The following is a 19,612-nucleotide window of genomic DNA, read 5'->3' as shown; positions in this document are numbered from 1 at the left end:
AAAGGTGTAAATACTTAGCCCTTGCAATCTCTTTAGTGGAGAGGTGGTTAATGATTCAAGGAGGTTTCCTTTCCATCCAAACAAGAAAGATAAAGGAAGGTTGGTGCTGGGGAGGAATGCAGAACAGAGGAGGAGCATTCGAGGTGCTCTGAGAACCTTCTGTGTCAAGAGCACATGGAATCGGCCATAAATGTGGAAGGAAAGTACCCACCTGTCCATAGGGAACCACCTGCCTCATCTGGAGGAGTGCAGATCCCACATTGCTCCATCAGTTGGGATCCACAGAACCAGAAGAAAAGCAAATCGTCCCCAATCCTTAAGACTACCCAAGAAGAAAATGACGTCACCTTCCACTCTTGCCAACTTGGGGCGGGGGTCACAGGCTTCTATCCAGTTCAATGCTCTTCTCATCATGAAAGATGTCTTGATGGACCTGATACAAAGATGTTTTGGGATAATTGGTATGGGGGGGTGGGGGGGGGAGAAGATACTAGTCATTGGAATAAACATAAAGGATGCTGAAGAACCTTGGCAGGTTAGGTTCACCTATAAAGGGAGAGAAATGTTGCTGGCTGATGGCCTCATTAGGAAGGATAATGGGTTTTGTTGTGGAGATGTATTTGCCCAATGTGCTATTTGGAAATTGTTGGAGTTAGGTTTTCAGCAAAGAGTGTGAGCACAAATGTGCATTTTACCTGTGTGCATCTCAACAGAGGGCAGAAGTTGGAATCTGAAGTAATTTCACAATTTAAGTTTTACATTGAGTACCTTGAGTAACTAACCTGAATTTTTATTTTGGTGTTAGTCTGTGGTAAATAAGCTATGTGGCAGTTTCTCAGTTAATTAGATGGTCAGTGAGACCTGGTTTCTTGGTAATTACCATCCCAGCTGAAGCTGGGACAATAACACATGGAATTTCTGTCTGTGAACAAGAAAACAAGTCAGTTTCCAGAGTGCAAGGCTAGAATTTGTTTCTATGGTGGATGTTGTGCTGTTTGTGTAGCTTAATAAATCGAGGTTTCTTTAATGAGAAGCATCAGTGACAGCTATTAAGAGTTTGAGAACAGGATGGGGGTGGGGAAGAGTAGTGAATCAAATTATTGACATCAGAGGAAAGTTACTGGTGAGAATTGTAGTTCTCAAGGGAGGGTCACTCAAAATTGTGATCCAAAAGTATAACCAAAGTGGGTGCCTTAAAAACTCTTAACTAGTCCAAATTATAATTATGAATAAACCATTGAAAAAACTTGCAGAAAAGAGAACAGACTAATAAACATGGATAGTGAGTGTTAGTGAACAAGGAGTGCTGTGGGACAGTGATGGCTGATAAGGAAAAATGGTTGGCAATGAATGACTAGATTACTGTGTACCTCATGCATGTGCACAACTGTGGCAGTAGTTGCAGAATTGATCACCGTTGTACCAGCATCAGCAAGTGTTTACAGTCCCACTTAAATCTAATGGATTTCAATCGGTGCCTACACAAGAGCAAGGCAAACATAGCTCTGACAAAGGGTCTCTGAGTTGAAACAGTAATTCAATTTCTGTCCACAGGTGCTCCCTGACATGAGTGTTTCCAGCATTTTCTGTTTTTATTTAAGACCAATATAGCTTTTCAATTAAGGGGACAAAATGCCTGGCCATGCCTGTCTATATTTTACTGATGTGAAGCAGATGCCATTGAGTTTGTTGGTAAGTGAGGAAATTGGAGTGTGTGTGTCCACACTACCGTTAATGGTGACCAAGGTGGAACATTGTCAACTTTTCCCTGATTTGTTGGGTCTATTGATGCAGGCAGGGTTAAAGTTAAACTTGCACAGAGCTCGGGGAGAGTGGTGTCATTGTCAGGGATCTGTATTAGTGTAGGAAGAAGGAGATTGAGCAAAAGGGAAAACAGTACAGGAACTAGCCACACCATTCAATATTAAAGGACTGAGATCATAATATACGATAGCTAAGCTTTGTAGAGGCAGAACATGGCTACACTGGGTGTGCTGTGTACAACTCCAAGTGGAGAACACCAACTGGTTTAAAACTGCTTCAGCAAACTGAGTGGCCAACTGGCTGGGAGGGTATTTGTCCCCTATCCCCTGAGGACATCTCTTTTCTGTGCACTCACAGCAAATCTTGCACTGAATACCTACTTAGTAGGTTGCACAATGGTGTAGCTGGTACCCCAGAGACATGGGTTCAATCCTGACCTTGGGTGCTGCCTGTGTGGAGTTTGCATGTTCTGTCTCGGACCAGGTGGGCTTCCACACCCCAAAGGTGTGCAAATTGGTAGATTAAATGGCTTCTGTAAATCTAGTGTGTCGGTGAGGAGTAGATTCTGGAGGGAGTTGATGGGAATGTGGGGAGAATAAAAGAAAAAAATTTTAATGTAGGATTAGTGTTTGAAGGTCAGCATGGAGTCAATGGGCCTGTTTCTGCCATATCTCCCTGTTGCCTCTTTGTGTCAACCCCATGGAGCCTACCACCTTTCACCAGTAACGTACATCTATCTCTGATTGCTGTATTGCCCTGTCACCATTCACCTGCTTTATCTGTTGCCAAGATATCACCATGGTTTGAATCACCTTTTCATTACAATTTTGTTTTGCTCAGGCCCTTCACCTATTTACTGCTCTCTGGAGTTCTCTTGGTGTAATGGGGACATTGTTTATCCACTGGACAGACTTTCACCCGCTTTCCATGGAGTCGGAGACAGGCCCTTCAGCCCACCAAGTCCCTGCCACCCATCAACGACCCATTTGCACCAATCCTACACTAAGCCCATTGTTTATTCTCCACCACATTCCCATCAATTCCCCCAGATTCTACCGCTCACCTATCAACTAGAGGCAGCTTACAGTGGTCAATTAACATTCCAAGCTGCACATTTTGGGTCACGCAGAGAATGTGCAAACTCCATGCAGACAGCAGCAGAGTTCAGTTTTGAACCTGGGGGCTTCTGGGGCTCTGAATCATTGGAAAAGATCCTCAAGGACAAGGAATAGTTGGGAAGTCAGGTGTTGATCAGTGCTTCAAGGGGAAGTCCTGTCTGAATAATTTGAGCTTTGAGGAGATGACTAAGTATGACGTGGAGTGTCATGCTGTTGATGGACGCTATGTGAACCTCAAAAGGCCTTTGACAAGCTGCCATGTGAAAGTCTGGTCCAAAACATTAGAGGCCATGCAATCCAGGACAATTTAGCAAATTGCATCTGAATTTAGCTTGGTGAAAGGAGGCAGAGAAAGATAGTTGTGGATTGTTTTTGTAATTAGAATCCTGTGACCAGCAGTTTACCATGGAGATTGCTGCTGGGACATTTGCTGTTTGATAAGTACATTAACAATAAGGATGTGGATTTAAGAGGTATGATTAGTAAATCCACAATGACACAATAGTTGTGGTGGTTAGGAGGGTATTCTTTGGCAACAAATCAATATTGGTTAGTTGGTGAAATGGGCAGAGAAATTGCAGATGGAATTTGATCCTGAAAGGTACCAGGTGATGCACTTTGGGAGGACTAATAAGGCTAGGAGGGTCCAAGGAAGTACTGAGGAACAGGGACCTTGTAGTACATATCCAAGGATCCCTGAATGTAAGGTGGTGAAGGCATATTGGATACTTGCCTTCATTAGCCAGTTGTAAACAAGACAAATGAGTGTGAATTTAAGCAAAGTATCCTCTGTGCAACAGGAACCGTGTTTGCATCAACCCTGGGGGAAGCTGTATCTGCACTGGTTGCAAGAACGGATTGATCCCCAGCTGTAAGCCCATTATTGCTTGAAATGGTGAGCAGAAAACAATTACTGCAGCCTGTAACACAACCGTGCCACATGGTGAGTGTGTACATTGTCGCAAAAGGGGTGGAGAGTGTGGCTTTAAAGCACAACCATAGGGTCGGGGCAAATGTCAACAAGAAGGGTCCCGACCCGGAACGATGACCGCCTGCTTCTCCCCACGGATGCTGCCCGACCTGCTGAGTCCCTCCAGCATCATCGTGTTTTTCATCTTGTGTGTTGCTCCAGATTTCCAGCTTCTGCCGTCTTTCTTGTGTCTCCTGATATTAATTGTTCAGATCTGTCGCCTAATATAGGAAATAGTTTTCTGAGATATTCTACCAACGTCGGCGGATAGAATTACGCTCCCGCCCGGATGTGGGCCCCACTCGCACGGCACGGACTGCTTTACCACTTTAAGCTTCGGAAAGCCGTCCTGATTCGGCCACGTCAGCCGCGACTCTGATTGGCGGAGTGCTGCCGGAAGTGGCGGCGGTCAGCTTTTCCGCCGGAAGTGAAGCGATGGACGAGCGTGAGGGACCGGCGGTGGCGGCAGGTCGGGAGGAGGGAGGGGTCTGTGGGGGGTGGGGGAGGGAGGGAGAGATGGGGGGTGGGGGGCTGGAACGAGGAAAAGCCGGGGGGCGCGGTGGCTGGGAGGGGAGAGGCCGGAGATCCGGGGAGGGAAGATGGGAGAGTTCGGAGGGTGGGGGGATGGGGGAGGGGGGTTGGGGAAGAGGTGGGTGGTGGGGGCAAGAGGGGGATGGGTTGTTGGGGGAAGGGGTGGGGGAGGAAGAAGGCGGGGAGTGACTGGTGGGGGGGGGGGGGGACGCGGTGCAGGGGACAGGCTCAGTGCTGGCGAGAAAAATCGAACCAGCGTCATGTTCAAACCTCAGGCTGTCATCTTCGAATGTTTTTTTTGGATGGTTTAACGTGCTGTGTTTTTGTGTGTTTAATGTTGAATGTTTATGTCAGCACTGAATCTGCCATCGCCAACTGTAACAACAGCACAATAACATCAGTGGTTTCTCTCCCCTCTTCATCCCCTGGCCTGCTGGTTGGTTTACGGTTCAGGAGCGGACCGACAACACTCTCCGAAGTGTCACTTTACACCAGTGATCCTGACTTTGCCTTTAATTGAGGCCTGACAACGAGCTCAAACCTGAGAGAGGTTTTTAAATTAATCAATGGGGCATTAGGGAATTTGTATTTAAAAAAAATCATTTGAAAAGAGTGTGCAAATCCATGCGCAAAAGGAGGCGAGAACAGGGAGTGGCTACTCACAAAAGTGGGGAGGAGGGTAGGGATTGGGGGCATGGAGGAGTGACAGGGAATGAGGTACTTGGAGGGGGGTTGGAGATAACAGAAGCAAAGGAAGGAATTGGTATGCTGGCAAATGCAGTATGAAAGGTGAGGTACCCAGACATGATATGAGAGGGCCCTTCAAATTGGATTATGAAAGTTGAGTAATGGAGCTGACGCTAGTAACGATCTTTGAGGTGATGGTGTATCCTGATCTGTGTGAGGAAGGATAGTTTGGAGGGCTGTTAGAGGTTACAGAGAGACATAGGATACAGAGTTGGGCTGAGAAGTGGCAGATGCAGTTCAACTCAGATAAGTGTGAAGTGGTTCATTTTGGTAGGTCAAATATGTTGGTGGAATATAGCATTAATGGTAGGACTCTTGGCTGTGGGGAGGATCAGAGGGATCTTGGGGTCCAAGTCCATAGGACGCTCAAAGCGGTTGCGCAGGTTGACTCTGTGGTTAAGAAGGCATATGGTGTATTGTCCTTCATCAATCGGGGAATTGAATTTAGGAGCCATGAGGTATTGTTGCAGCTATATAGGACCCTTGTCAGACCCCACTTGGAGTATTGTACTCAGTTCTGGTCGCCTCACTACAGGAAAGATGTGGAAGCCATAGAGAGGGTGCAGAGGAGATTTACAAGGATGCTGCCTGGATTAGGGAGCATGCCTTATGAAAGCAGGTTGAGTGAACTCGGCCTTTTCTCCTTGGAGAGACGGAGGATGAGGGGGAACCTGATTGAGGTGTATAAGATGATGAGAGGTATTGATCGGGTAGATAGTCAGAGGCTTTACCCCAGGGCTGAATTGGTGGTCACAAGAGGACATGGGTTTAAGGTGCTGGGGAGTAGATATAGAGGAGATGTCAGGGGTAAGTTTTTTACTCAGAGTGGTGAGTGCGTGGAATGGGCTGCCGGAAACGGTGGTGGAGGCGGATACGATAGGGTCTTTCAAGAGACTGTTGGATAGGTGCATAGAGCTGAGTAAAATAGAGGGCTATAGGTAAGCCTAGTAACTTCTAGGGTAGGGACATGTTCGGCACAGCTTTGTGGGCCAAAGGGCCTGAATTGTGCTGTAATTGTTCTTTCTATATCCTTGAGGAGAGTCATGCTGTAGTAGTTGGAGTTGTGGAAAGTAGCTGCTAAACAAGACTGATCAGGCAGGGTATGGCTGGAAGTGAATGTGGATCACGGAGAGGGAACAGGAGGAATGGGGCCAAATGGTTGGTGAAAGGTGCTGTAAGGTTGTGGGGATGTAGATTCCTGTATTTTCCAAACGTTATCTGTTGTGGGAGTAGCGATGTTTTCACCTTGCTTTGTTTGACGTTTTCAAGTTGATTTAATTTTGCGAATTTGCTCCCTGTTTTGCCTTTTCTAGTCTGTCCATCTCCAAGATATTGTTCCCTGGACTTGGCAGTTGTCCTGCTGTTGTCATTTTGAGTGGTGACAGACACATTCATCATATTTAAAAGGTGCTTGAGTGAGGGTTTAGATCACTGCGACATGCAGACTGAGAGCTGGAAACTGGGAATGACAGAAATAGGTCTATTTTTGAATCAAAGAAAAATACATTTGTTAGGAAACTGAAGGAAGCCATGTGGTATATGTCAGTTCATGGTAGAACAACCTATATCAATTTAGATTTTTGGGGTATTGTGACTGATTCAGGAAGAGGCAGCTTTTGTACCAGTCAGATGGCTTGCATTGCAATAGTGCCAGATAGAATATCCTTGAGGGGAGTTTTGCTGGTGCTGTTGAAAAGGATATAAACTAGCCCAGCAGGTGGAAGGGAACCTCATAGTTACAGAAAGGAGAGTAGCAACATTGGATGTGGAAGGTAGGCAGTTGGTAAGGGAGCTGGGTAGGCAGGAATGGGATTAGAAGGCATGAGAAACAACAGCTAGGGGAAAAATTCAAGAAAATGGGTTAGCTGTGTTTAATGCAAGATGTCAAAGGTGATGTACTGAGGGGATAGATGTACAATAATCACTGAAGCATGGCTTAAAGGAGTGGCTGCAGGATTTTCAGAGGAGAAGGGGAAGTGACATAGTGAGTGTGCAGCAATATTGGTTAAGGAAACAATTACATCTGTAAGGAGGGATGATGTGCAAGAAAAATTACCAAACAAGGCTGTATGGGTTGAATGGAGGCATAAACAAAGAGCCAGTAATGTTCAGGGGTTGTACTACTGGTCCACTAATTGTTAAAATAGAAGAATAAGTATAGTCAAATTTATGGGAGGTGCCAAAATGGCAAGGGATTTCAAGTAGCCTATCACTGTCTGAGACAGGGCCACAGTAATGGTATAGAAGGAGCAGAATTCTAAAGATGGAGTCGAGGAAAAAAAAATTGTAATTGGTATATGGTAAGCCCAACGAGAGAGGGGATGGCATGAGATTTAGTTTACGGAATGTAGCAAGTAGGGTAAAGCAAAAAAGGAAAGCTTGATGTAAAGAGCTCAACAGTGCAGAAAACTTGGAGTATAGCAGGTACAGGGGTGAAATTAATGAGGAAATCAGGAAGGCAAAATGGTTACATCAAAAATTGTTGGTAATAAAATCAAGGAAAATCCTAAGGTGCTTAATGTGTACAGTTTTGAACAAAAACAAGAAATGTTGGGAAAAACTCAGCAGGTCAGACAGCATCGGTGGAAAGAGAAATAGTCAACATTTTGGGTGTGTGACCCTTTGTCAGAACTAGGAAAAAGACAAGCAAACTAATTTTCGGTAGGAGAGAAGGTGGGAGTGGGGTGGGTAGAACAAATGCGATGGGATGAGGCGTAATGGCTTAAGCACATTAGGTTTTGGCTGTTTTATAAGTTGTTAATGTGGGACTTGCCCAGCAGGCTACACTTGCTGAGTTTGTCCAGAGTCTTGTGTGTTTCAGATTTGCAGTATCTGCAATTTTTAATTTTTATTTATAGTTTTGAACAAATATTTTGCAGCTTTTCACAGAAGAGCAGGATAAGATACTCACTGGTATTAAGGAAAAAGGTGATGCATTGGAAATTATAAATATAGGGCAATTTAAAGAGTGTTGTATATTTAAGAGCGGTTAAGATGTATGGTATGCACCTTAAAGAACTGAGTGAGGAAATGGCACAGGATTTTATGGTAATTTTCCACTGCCCTGTGGCTTTAGAGGACTGGAACCCTGCTGATGTACCATTGTTTGAAAAGGGAGAAAGTGATAGACTGAGGAACCACATGTCAATCAGTTGTGTGTTGGTAGTTGGCAAATTGTTGGAAACAATTCTAAGATAATGGTGGAGGGTTAAAGGGCAGTTAAGGAAGAACTATTTTACTCGGCTGCTTGAAAGGGTGGTGGAAATGCTACATTTAACTAGTACCTAGATGAGTATTTAAAGATGCATAATCTGCAGGATTGTAGTTTAAGAAATGGAAAGTGGGATTAAGCTAAATTCCACTTTTGGCTGGCGTGGACTCGAAGGGCTGAATGGATTTGTGCTGTGCCATAAACTTTTGAATCCCATCAGTCCCATTCCCTTTAGCCATGTAAATAATTTTCTCTCGAGTACCTAACTAGTTTTGAAAGCCCTGATAAATGTTGCCTCTCCACTGCTACAGGCACTGCGTTCCAGATTATAACTTCTCTGTATATAAAACACAAGTACATCCTTGCCAGAATTTTAAGCCTGTGTCCTCTGGTCCTTAAACCATTAGCTACTCAGGAAATCATCCATTTATTCACCCTCAATCATGATCTTGTCCACCTCCATCATATCTCCTCCCTTCCTTTGCTCCAAAGAGTACAGCTCCAGTCCAGCCTTCTAGCTGAAACCTTTCAACCCTGGAATCATGCTGGTAAATCTTGCTGCCTCTCTAGAACTTCCAAAAACACAAGAAAACGAGTAGAAATATGCCACTAGGCCCCTAAAGTCTACCCTGTCATTCAATATGATCAAAAATGAGCTGCTGGAGGAACTCGGTGGATGAGGGAGCATCCATAGATGGAAATGGACATCTGGACCAAAGGATTTTGACTCAAAACATCGACTGTCCATTTCCCTCTACAGATGCTGCCTGACCTGTTGAGTTCCTCTTGCAGCTTGTTTTTTGCTCCAGGTTTCAGCACCGGCAGTCTCTTATCTCTATTCAATATGATTATGCCTAATCTGTCCCTAGGCTTCAACTCTTTTGTACCAGTCACTCACAGCCTGGAATTCCCCGATCTTACAAAAATTTAGCTATCTCCTCATTGCATATCTCCCAGTGATCTAGCCTCCATAAACTTACAGGGTAGAAAATTCGAGAGATTCGCCCACCTCATCTAGAAAATATTCCCACACACCTCGGTTTCATAGAATATAGAACAGTACAGCACAGGAATAGGCCCTTCAGCCCACAATGTACAGCCAATCATAATGCCAAATTAAACTAACTCCATCTGCCTGCATGTGGTCCCTATCTCTCCACTCCCTGGCTGTTCATGTGCCTGTCTTAAATGCCTCTTGAATGTTGCTGTAGTATTTGCTTCCACCACATCCCCTGGCAGTGCGTTCCAGACACCTACCATTCTCTGTGTAAAACAAAACTTGCCTTGTAAATCTCTATTAAACTTTCCTCTTCTCACCTTAAAACTATTCCCTCTAGTATTTGACATTTCCACGCTGGGGGAAAAGAACTCTGACCGTCTACCTTATCTATGCCTCTCATAATTTTATAAACTTGTATCAGGTTGCCCCTTCAGCCTCAATGCTCCAGAGAAAACAATCCAAATTTGCCCAACCTTTCCTTATAACTAATGCTCTTTAATCCAGGCAACATCACAGTGAACTTCTCCTGCACCCTCTTCAAAGCCTCCACGACCTTCCTGTAATGCAGTGACCAGAACTGTGCACAATACTCCAATATTTCATATGTGGCTTAACCAAAGTTTTATACAGCAAATGATTTCAAATGACCACCCACTTACCTTGTAACCATGTCACCTTGTTTGAGACTCTCTCTACCTGTCGTGTTCCCTTGGAATCTTATATGTTTCAATAAGATCACCCCTCATTCATCACTCTTTCAGGTGACTGGAATTGAATGCAATATTTCATTTGTAGCCTTACCAATGTTTGTACAGGTTCAGCATAACTTCCTGGCTTTGTACTTAATGACTTTTTATGAATCATTTGCCTTATGCTTTCACTAAGCAGTCTCTAAATGTGCACTGCCACTTTCAGGGATTTATGCACAGGAGCTCCCAGGTCATTCTATTCTTCCATTTCCTTCAGATCTATGCCATTTAAAGTAGATTTTTTGTCCTTGCATATTAGCAGAAAGAATATCACACTTATCAGCCTGTTCTCTCAGGCTGCTTCTATCTTCTTGAAGGCTAATATTATCCCCTCATTGTTTACCACACTCCCAAGCTTTATGCCATTTACAACCAATGTCTTGATCATTAATATATTAAAAAAACAGTGGTTCCAGCACTGACTCCTGGGACACACCAATGTCCTCTGGTCTGAATAACCACCATCTACCATCACTCTCTATTTGGCTTTAAGCAACTTCCCATCCTTGCTATATCTATGACTGATCCTTTAATTCCATGGGACTAATCAGTCCTCTGAAAATTCATGTGCTTGACATCTACAGTCCCTTCAGCCTTCTGTTACCTCATCAAAAACATTCAATCAGGGGAGTCCAACATGGTTGGTCCTTATTAAATCCGAACCTTTATCAACTGAACCTTCTCCAAGTGCCTATCAGTGTTTTCCCTGATGACTATCTCTAAAAGCTTTCCCACAACCAAGAAACTGATTGGCTTGTAGTTCTCTCATGAATCCTTAGGCTTTTTTTTGAACATTCCATTTTGACCCAAATAGACAAGAAATCTCTGACTGATACAGGGTAGGATACTGTACCTGTTTTCATTCCAAATCCATTTGTGGTCACCTGGTGGAGTTTGGGACAGGAACCCGACCCCCCCCCCCCCCCCGCCCCAATAGGTCCCTCACCTCCAGCTGCCCAGTGGACATAGGAAAATGACCTGAGGTGTTGGGTTTTAACTGTCTGGAGACAGAAACCAGTCAGTAGTGAGTGGGCCTCAGCACAGGCTTCATGTTTACTATTTTCATGTGCGGGTAAAGTGTCAGCAGTTGTTTCTGTTTACCCTTCAGTGACACAGGTGCTCCACATCCTTTCGGAATATGGCTGGTACATCTTTTTCAGCTGCATTGCCGGCTACTTTGTCCTTCAGAGAATCGGTTCGATGCTGCAGTTGAAGAGCCGCCAGCAGACACAGGCTTCGGAGGCTGAACTCGGTACAGCGTTTGTCATTTTACAATTTCAGTGAAGGTTCCTTCTATTTTAACTGGCATTTTTTTTCTTTTATCCAGATTCTAAACCAAATTAATGAAATTGTAATCTGCAAGTGAGAATAGTGTTTAAAAATAATCCAAGGAGTTTTGGGACAGATTGTTTGCAGTTTGTTTCTTGCACTGAACTTGAATGTGTACAGCAGGGCTGTAGACCTTGTCCTGGAAGCTGGGTTTAGACATTGACGTGATGGGCTGAATGCCTCCTGTGTCATATGTTTCTAATCATTGTGCAAACTTCAAAGAAACCAGCATTGGAAAAAATAATTACTTCTGGGAAAATTAATGGGGCTGAAAGGTAATAAATCCCGAGGACCTGCTGACCTCCATCCTCGAATTTTGGCTCAGCCACTGATTGCACAGAGGATGATAGATTTCTGGATTCCGTTAATAGGGGAAATTGGGAGAGGACAGGGCACTGGTGCTGAGGTAGACGATCAGTCATGACCTTGCTGAATTGTGGAGCAGGCTCATGGGGCCAAATAGTCTCCTCCACCTCCTGTTTCTAATGCTCTTTTACTGGAGACAAAGGGATTAAATTATGAGGATTGGTTGGACAGATTAGTTTTAAGTTATTTAATATGATTAAGGTAATTGATAAAGTAACAGACACCATAGAGAGAGAGACACACAGAGACTAGGACTAGGGGACAGTGGGGGTTAAAGTCAGATTTTACCTACAGTAACCTACTTCCACCTCCAGAAGATAACCTGCCTCCCTCCTGCCTCAGCTTATCTTCTGCTAAAAACCCTCTGCCTTTGTTATTTCTGGATTTGGATGCTACAGTGCTCATGACTATCTTCAGCTCACCCAACTTTTCCAAAAAGCCACTAGAAGTCCCATTGACCTATCTTCCCTCTGCTTACTGACCTACATTGGCTTCGGATCACCAGGACCCATCATTATTATCTTGTATTTGGATCCTTTTATGTCCTTGTCACTCCTTAGAATGGCAGGGATAAAGGGAAGGACCAGTGCAGTGGGACTCTAGGCTAAATGGCCTCTTTCTGTGCCATACATTTGGCACTGGATTGTCCAGCTCACTAGCCTTCAGTTCTGTAGAGGTTCTTGCTGAAAGGGTAAGTCAAGTTAAATAACGGCAGAGGGAGAGCTTCTGACAGAGAAAAAAATATGAAAATAGAATAAAGAGTTGTGAATGAAATATGTAGTGTAGTATAAATACTTCACATTCAGACAGTAGGAAATATTAGCAAAATAAATTATAACAAGTTTGATTGAAAAGAAGGTCTGGTTATCAAAATAATTATGGGGAACAGTACACTGTAAAGGCAAAAGAATGCTCCTGGGGCTGAATGACAATATATGTCCTTGCAGATTCTGCAGTATTATCTAGTACTGATGATAACTTATCCCCACAAGAAGGTTGTGCATGTAGTTGTAATCTGTTATTTATATTATATATTTTTTGGTCTTATTTTAAGTGCTTTTGGAATAATTTTGCATTTGAACTTTTTAGCAATTCGACTTTTGTTGTCTTGATGGGGGTTTATTAATTTTTCATTGTGGACCACCCCAGCTCACAGATGTAGCAGATAACTCAGTAACCTATTATCTTAGAAAATGTAGCAAGGTCTCTCTGAATGAATTAAAATTTGTATTAATTCTGCACTCAAGTATCATTTGATCTAATTTTATAAATATCAGACATAGCTATTCCTATGCAGAGTGGTGAACTCTTCGAGGAAAAATAACGTGTTTTGAAAATGAGTTGCTCATTAGAATTGTTTCTTTAAATAGAGATGCTCCCAAAACTTTATTAAATCAGTTTATTCTCTTTATCCCAGAACCATCATTAATCGTGAGGCGACAGGAAGCAATGGAGGCTGCTCGCCATAGAATGCAGCAAGAACTGGATGCCCAAGCAGCAAGATACAAAGAGAAACAGAAAGAAGTAAGGGCGCATCAAATCAGTTGGTCTCGGTGGTAAAGTTAAAGGCCAGTGCAAACAGATTTGAACTTCAGTACATGCAACTCAACCTTCAAATGCACAAATAATATAATCATGTTCCACTGGCAGGGCAGTTATAAACCAAGGGAGAACGAGGAATATTTTTTACATGCGTCAGTTGTGATCTTAAACGTACTTTGTCAAAGGCTGGTAGGAGATTCAAAAGGCAATTGGTTAAATATTTGTAAAAGGAGAACTATGTGGTGTTGGGAGGCAGTGAAAGCATAATGAACTGAACAATTATATAGGAGTTATGGCCCCCAGTAAACAGCAAGGAGAACTGAAAATGGAATCTGTTTAGTGGAATACTGAGATGTTTGGAACATGAAAGATGTAAATTAGGTTGGATAACTCTGAGGCAGTAAATTTTTGAAAAGGAAAACTAAGACTAAGAGCTAACAAATAATAAGTTTAAAAGTGGATGTGTGCAGCTTTGGGCTGGGGATGTTGCTTTAAGACTGAAGAGGATTCATTGGATTAGAGTGCTGCACTAGGGGCTTGCAAATTCTGCTCTGGGTCAGCGGATGCTTTGACATTATTGTTGCTTACTTTAATGCAGATTGAAGAAGAGAAAAGGAGGGAGAAAATCAAAGCATGGGAAAATATGCAAGAAGGAAAGAGCTCCCGGAAGAAAGCAAACTTGAATCCTGTAACATGATCGTGTTATCTTTCATTATTTACAATTGAGATATTTATAATGTTTACTGCCTAATCATTCTTAGTGGTATTTGCATTACGGACTAATTGGTTGTTTTATCCTGTTTAACATCAGGAGCCAGAATCCAACACACCGAGACCAACAAAACCTAAATCTGACAAGAAGCCCTTGAGAGGAGGTGAGTGCTCATGGTTATCAGGTACTCACTCATGTGGAGTCAAGTGTTGAGGAAATAAAAGGGCAGAAATGTTTATATGGACAGTGAATACTTTAAACTCACATTCTGTTTACTGCTTTGAACAAAATATTGCCAGGACATCTACTTTAAGATTTGGCAGAGTTAATTTATGGCTCTGGGTTCCCAGGAGCAGTCTCAGTTCAACAGGCTTTGGGAGAACAGCCATGACCTGAGTTGATAACCTGGGTCACCTTGGTTATGGTCTGACTCCTCCTTGAAGCGCAATTTCCTTGCAATTAACAGTAGTTTAACAGGTACTAACAGCACAGTGGTGCAGCTGGTAGAGATGCTGCCTCACTGCTCCAGTGACCTGGGTTCAATCCTGATCTCCGGTGCTCTGGCTTCCTCCCGCATCTCCAAGATGAGTGGGTTGGCCACTGTAAATTGCTCCTTTGTGTGTGGGTGATTGTTGGAATCTCACTAGAGTTGCTGGGAATGTGGGGCGAATATAATGGGACTAGTGTAGGATTAGTATAAATGAGTGCTTGATGGCTGGGCAAGGATTCAGTGGGCTGAAGGGCCTGTTTCATTACTATGGCTATTCACCAACTGGTGATTTAATAGGGTGCAGATACCTGTGGTTTAAAAGGTCTTTTGTCTACCGTGCAGTAACTTTTTATGTTGGCCAAGGACTCGGCTGGTTTTGGAGCTCAGATATTAATGAGAACCACTGTAACGTTGTCAGGCCATATAGTCTTTTCCATATTCAGTACAGTCAGCTGTTTCTCATCGAATGGATGGAAAGGAATTGCCTGAAGGTTGACTTTTATGACAGTGGGGACCTCTGGAGAGGCTGATAAACAGGTTCCTTATCCCCAAGGTTCTGAATCCTCCCTCCTGTACCATGTGTTCAGCCATGTGGAATTTCCTGTGTCTAATGCTTTTCTTCATTCCACTGTCTCCCATGATCCAAGAAACCTCATTTTTTTTCTCTATTTTCTTTTTATGTACATTTAATAATAACGCTTCTGCAGTTGAACTATCCAGTTATTTAATTCTTTAAACTTAAATTGCTGTTCTACTTTGGAAAGTCTAATCAGTTGATACCCACAAGCTAATGAACTACCTGCTCTCCTGATTTTCCCCCAACCTTTCTTGAATCTGAGAGTGTGCTGTCCTCCACCAATTCTGCAAGTGAGTACAGGCTGCAAGCCTTGGGATTCAGCTTATTTTCTTCTGGTCAGAAATAACTCATCCCCAGGGTTGGTTCTCCTGCCGCGGATGCTTCAGGTAATATACACTTAGATAAAGGGCGTTGAAGTCCACCACCTTGCGTATATTCTGTGCCCCTGCTGCCCTCAATAATATGTCCATTTGGTATACATCATGGACTACAGATTCATCAGATGAGGGAGAGTTTTGGATGGTAATGATGTTTTCCTACCTAATGCCATGAAGAGTTCATGGGATCACATCAGTTATTAATCCAGTAGCTTAATCTTCAATGATGAAATGGTAACAAATGGTAAACAAAATTACAAGCAAGTCAATGAAGTGCAGCAATCTCTGACACACTACCTGTGCATTTATCCTGTTCTCCCCATTCCTCAGCCTTTGGACTTTTCCCTGCTATCTTTGCTACCTCTCCCTCCACCTTCACCCTTCCCCCACCTTAAGGTCCCTTCATCCCCACCTAACTCGGCTTTCCTCTCCATACGTCTCCACTCGCCTTTACATGCACCACTCATGTCCCCCTCAATTCCACCAATTCATCCTCCTACCTCACCCCAGCTGCCTTCCCACTTCACCTCCTCCCTTAGATTGTGTCTTCTAGAGTGACCTCAGAATCCCAGTAAAGGAAAATGTAGACACCTTACAGTTTAGAAACAGACTTATGGGGTGTAAGTATTAGGCTTTTAATTTATTCTTTTCTTGAATGTGGACACTGTTTGGCAGCTATTGTCCATTTCTAATCGTCTCTGAATTGAGGAGGCAGTTAATAGTCAACCATATGGTTCAAGTGTTACACATACCCCAGACAGAGTAAGGAGTGCAGATTTCTTTCGCTAAAAGATATTTGTGAACCAGGTGGGTTTTTACAAAAATCTTGTAATTTCATGGATAACATTAATGAGACTGGTTTTATTTTAATTCCAGGTTCATTTAATTACTTGAATTTAAATTACCTCCTATCATGATAGGATTTAAGCTCAAGTTGCTAGATCAATGGTCGAGAACTCTGACTGCCAGTCCACTAACTGTGCGACCGTACCCCATATCATACAATGTGATTTACTGATTGATGTGTCGTCTTTGAAATGTCATGAAATTTTGGTGTTGATTTTTTTCAGGTTTTAATCCTCTGACGGGGGATGGCGGAGGTTCGTGTTCGTGGAGACCAGGTCACAGAGGGCCATCTGCTGGGGCGTGAGGTTAATGATTGGTCAGTGCCCTTTGTTCAGTAGGCACCGGCCACACGTGGAGAATCACTATCCTGTCACCCAAGCTTGTCAATTTCATTGATTTTATTCTGCTAGGACTAGTTTCAATTTGCTGTTAGACAGACCTAACTTTAACATTCACATTTTAATGTAAAAGGCGGTGTTCACTCAACTGAAACTTTATGAATTGACAGCTATGAATGATGTTATCCTTGTAAATGGCATAGTGCCAATGAGGATCTCTGAAAATGGGCATGGGTAGTGGCATTAAAACATCTTGTTAAATGAACATCTTTGGTTTTGAAGTACCAACATAATTAAATTTATTTTGCTTTTAGCTGATGATTAAAAGCATTAAATATATTTGAGATTCCAAAAAATTAATTAGTTGTATGTTAAATGTTTTCTACAGCTGGCTATGTGGCTTTAATGAACAAACAAATGGAAAAAAAACATTTGATTTGGTGTGCCTATGTATCTGCATATTTCTGTTACTATTTGTCTGTCTTTCTATCTTTATGCTTATGTAGAAATGAGGGGGTTGTGTAGACACACGTATTATTGTAGATAGAGTTTTCTTTGTGGATAAGAGAGCTGTTTGTAGATATAATTCTGTGGAAACTTGGAAGTGTTTCTACAGCAGTCTGTGCATTTCCGTAGATCAGTGTGTGTGTTTCTATAGCTCCTTGTGCATATTTCTATAGAATTGTGTTTCTGTACAAGGATTGGTGCATGTCTGCTTCTGTTGAAATGTTTCTGTTTCTGTAAACGTGTGCATGTTTCTAGACACCAGTGCAATTGTATTTATTTGGACACGAGGATATAGTACTTTAGAGTTTGGGTGTGCTTCTGTAGAGTTGTGAGAATGTACTTCTGTAGGTTTGAGTGCATCTGTAGACTTGTTTGTAGATTACTGTAGGATCAGTGTGAATGGGTGGTTGATGTTTGGGGCAGACTTGGGCAAAAGAGTCTGTTTCCATGCTGTATCTCTATGACTGCGTATAATTCTGCAAATTTGAGTATTGAGTTCCGTCAATTCATGTGGCTGTGCTTTCTATAGATCTGTGTGGCCCAAGGGTGAACCTCTGCACATCTTTGTGCTGGTTTCTATGAATATGTGTGTGTATTTCTGATGATCATTGTGCATACATAATTCTGTAAATCCCTGTGTTTGGGAAGGATTTGGTAGGGACATTTGTGTTTCTGTCGATAGATGCCTTTGTTTCTAGGGTCAGATGTGAGTACTTCTTAAGAATTGTGTGGATGTTTCTGTAAACGTGAGTGTTTCTGTACTTTTGTGTGCATCAGCGATTCTGAGTGTGTACTTCAATAGTTCTGTGTGTTTCAGTAATTTGTGTGTAGAGTTTAGTATGTGGATTTGTAAGGATCTTTGTATGCCAGTTTTTGTAGACTTGTGTGTGTTTTTGTAGATGGGTCTGTTTGACTTCTGTAAATTTGTCAGTCTGTTTCCATAAAATGCAGTATCTGTAGATTATACATATCTCTGGATTGGTGAATGGATAAGCTTCTGTAGATTTGTGGCAATATATCTGCAGATCTACCTGATCATATCTGTAAATTTGTGACAGAGTGTTTCTTTAAATCTGAGTAACTTTATTGCATGCCTGCGTAGAAATTTTTGCATAGCTCTGTAGAATTGTATGTACTTATTTTTTTTCTGAAAACTGTGTGTGTGCACCTCCCCACCCATGGGTGTGTTTTTGCATACTCATGAAATACATGAATGTATTTGTGTTAATTCTTGTGTGTGCATGATTCTGCAGATCCAAGTATGTGTGTGAACTTGGTAGTACCAATGTGTGTTTATGTATGTAAATCATGAGTGTTTTTCTGTAAAGATGAGTGTTTCTGTGGATTTGTGTGCTTGTAAGTTTCTGTGAATCCATGTGTGTGCTTCTGTACATCTGTGCACATTTCTGCAAAAAAAAGTATATAATGCTGGAAATACTCAGCAGGCCAGGCAGCATGGGTGGGGAGAGAAACTGAATTAGTGTGTTTCTGTAGTATTGTGTATGTTTCCAAATATACGTGCATGTGTTTCCATAAATGTGTGAGATCCATGTGTTAGTGTTTCTGTAGTTTTGAGTGCATGTTTGATTCTGCAGATCCAAGTGTTTCTTTAGCTCCAATGTATGTTTATTTCTGTAGATACTTGTCATACCTGTACAGCAGATTGTCAGCACCCACTTCCACCCTCCAGCTTTGGATAATGGAGATTGATGGTTTTCAGAATTACACAATGTTTTGGGAGGATAAACAGTGTTTCTTCATGCATTGGTTATGAAGGATAGAGGCTGAAGATCATCACTGGAAGAACGTAGTGGTAGATTGGAGTTGTCTTCAAACTGAGATACAAAGACATGGAATGCTTTATGGTAGAGGCTATTGAGGGAGTGGTTGTTGCAGAAATCATGTTAAGTTAGATAAATATTTGAAGAGTTAGACATCTGTCTGTGGGATTAGTTTGGGTTTGCTTCAGCAAAGAACCAGCAGACTCAAATGGCTAAATGGTTTGTAAACATATGACTGATCACAGGACAATTATGAATAAATAATTGAATATGGTTTAAACTGTTTAGTGCACACTCTTTAAATACATAGTGCAACATCCAAGAATCCATCAACTAACTGAGAATCTCTAGCAAAACTCAAATGCTCAATAGGTTAGGCAGCATCTGTAGAAAGAGAAGCAGAGTTGATGTTTCAGGTCAAAGACCCTTCATCAGGACCAGGAAAGAGAAAACAAACAAGATAAGATTTCTTTATTAGTCACATGTACATCGAAACACATTGAAATGCATCTTTTGCGTAGAGTGTTCTGGGGGCAGCCCACAAGCGTCACCACGCTTCTGGTGCCAACATAGCTTCTGGCATAGCTTCAACACGCTTCTGGCACAACTTGCTAACCCGTACGTCTTTGGAATGTGGGAGGAAACCAGAGCACCCGG

The 19,612-nt window shown here is 42.5% G+C and overlaps 1 protein-coding gene across 1 annotated transcript; it reads left to right on the top strand.

The window, feature by feature from the left end:
* The first annotated feature begins 4,158 nt into the window (after nt 1-4,158).
* On the top strand, nt 4,159-19,235 carry selenos (selenoprotein S). Its single transcript, XM_052040309.1, has 6 exons — nt 4,159-4,321; nt 11,199-11,342; nt 13,203-13,309; nt 13,926-14,015; nt 14,139-14,202; nt 16,554-19,235. The coding sequence occupies exons 1-6, from the start codon at nt 4,288-4,290 to the stop codon at nt 16,631-16,633; spliced, it is 519 nt and encodes a 172-aa protein (XP_051896269.1). The 5' UTR covers nt 4,159-4,287; the 3' UTR covers nt 16,634-19,235.
* The last annotated feature ends 377 nt before the right edge of the window (nt 19,236-19,612 follow it).

This window comes from Pristis pectinata, chromosome 28 (genome assembly GCF_009764475.1).
Source record: "Pristis pectinata isolate sPriPec2 chromosome 28, sPriPec2.1.pri, whole genome shotgun sequence".
NCBI classification, from domain to species: Eukaryota; Metazoa; Chordata; class Chondrichthyes; order Rhinopristiformes; family Pristidae; genus Pristis; species Pristis pectinata.
This window is presented reverse-complemented; position numbering and strand designations above follow the sequence as displayed.

Coding starts and splice junctions, on each gene's coding strand:
- selenos (XM_052040309.1), top strand. CDS start 4,288: ATGGACGAGCGTGAGGGACCGGCGGTGGCGGCAG. Junction 4,322..11,198: donor GGGACCGGCGGTGGCGGCAG/GTCGGGAGGAGG, acceptor TTTACCCTTCAG/TGACACAGGTGCTCCACATC. Junction 13,310..13,925: donor ACAAAGAGAAACAGAAAGAA/GTAAGGGCGCAT, acceptor ACTTTAATGCAG/ATTGAAGAAGAGAAAAGGAG.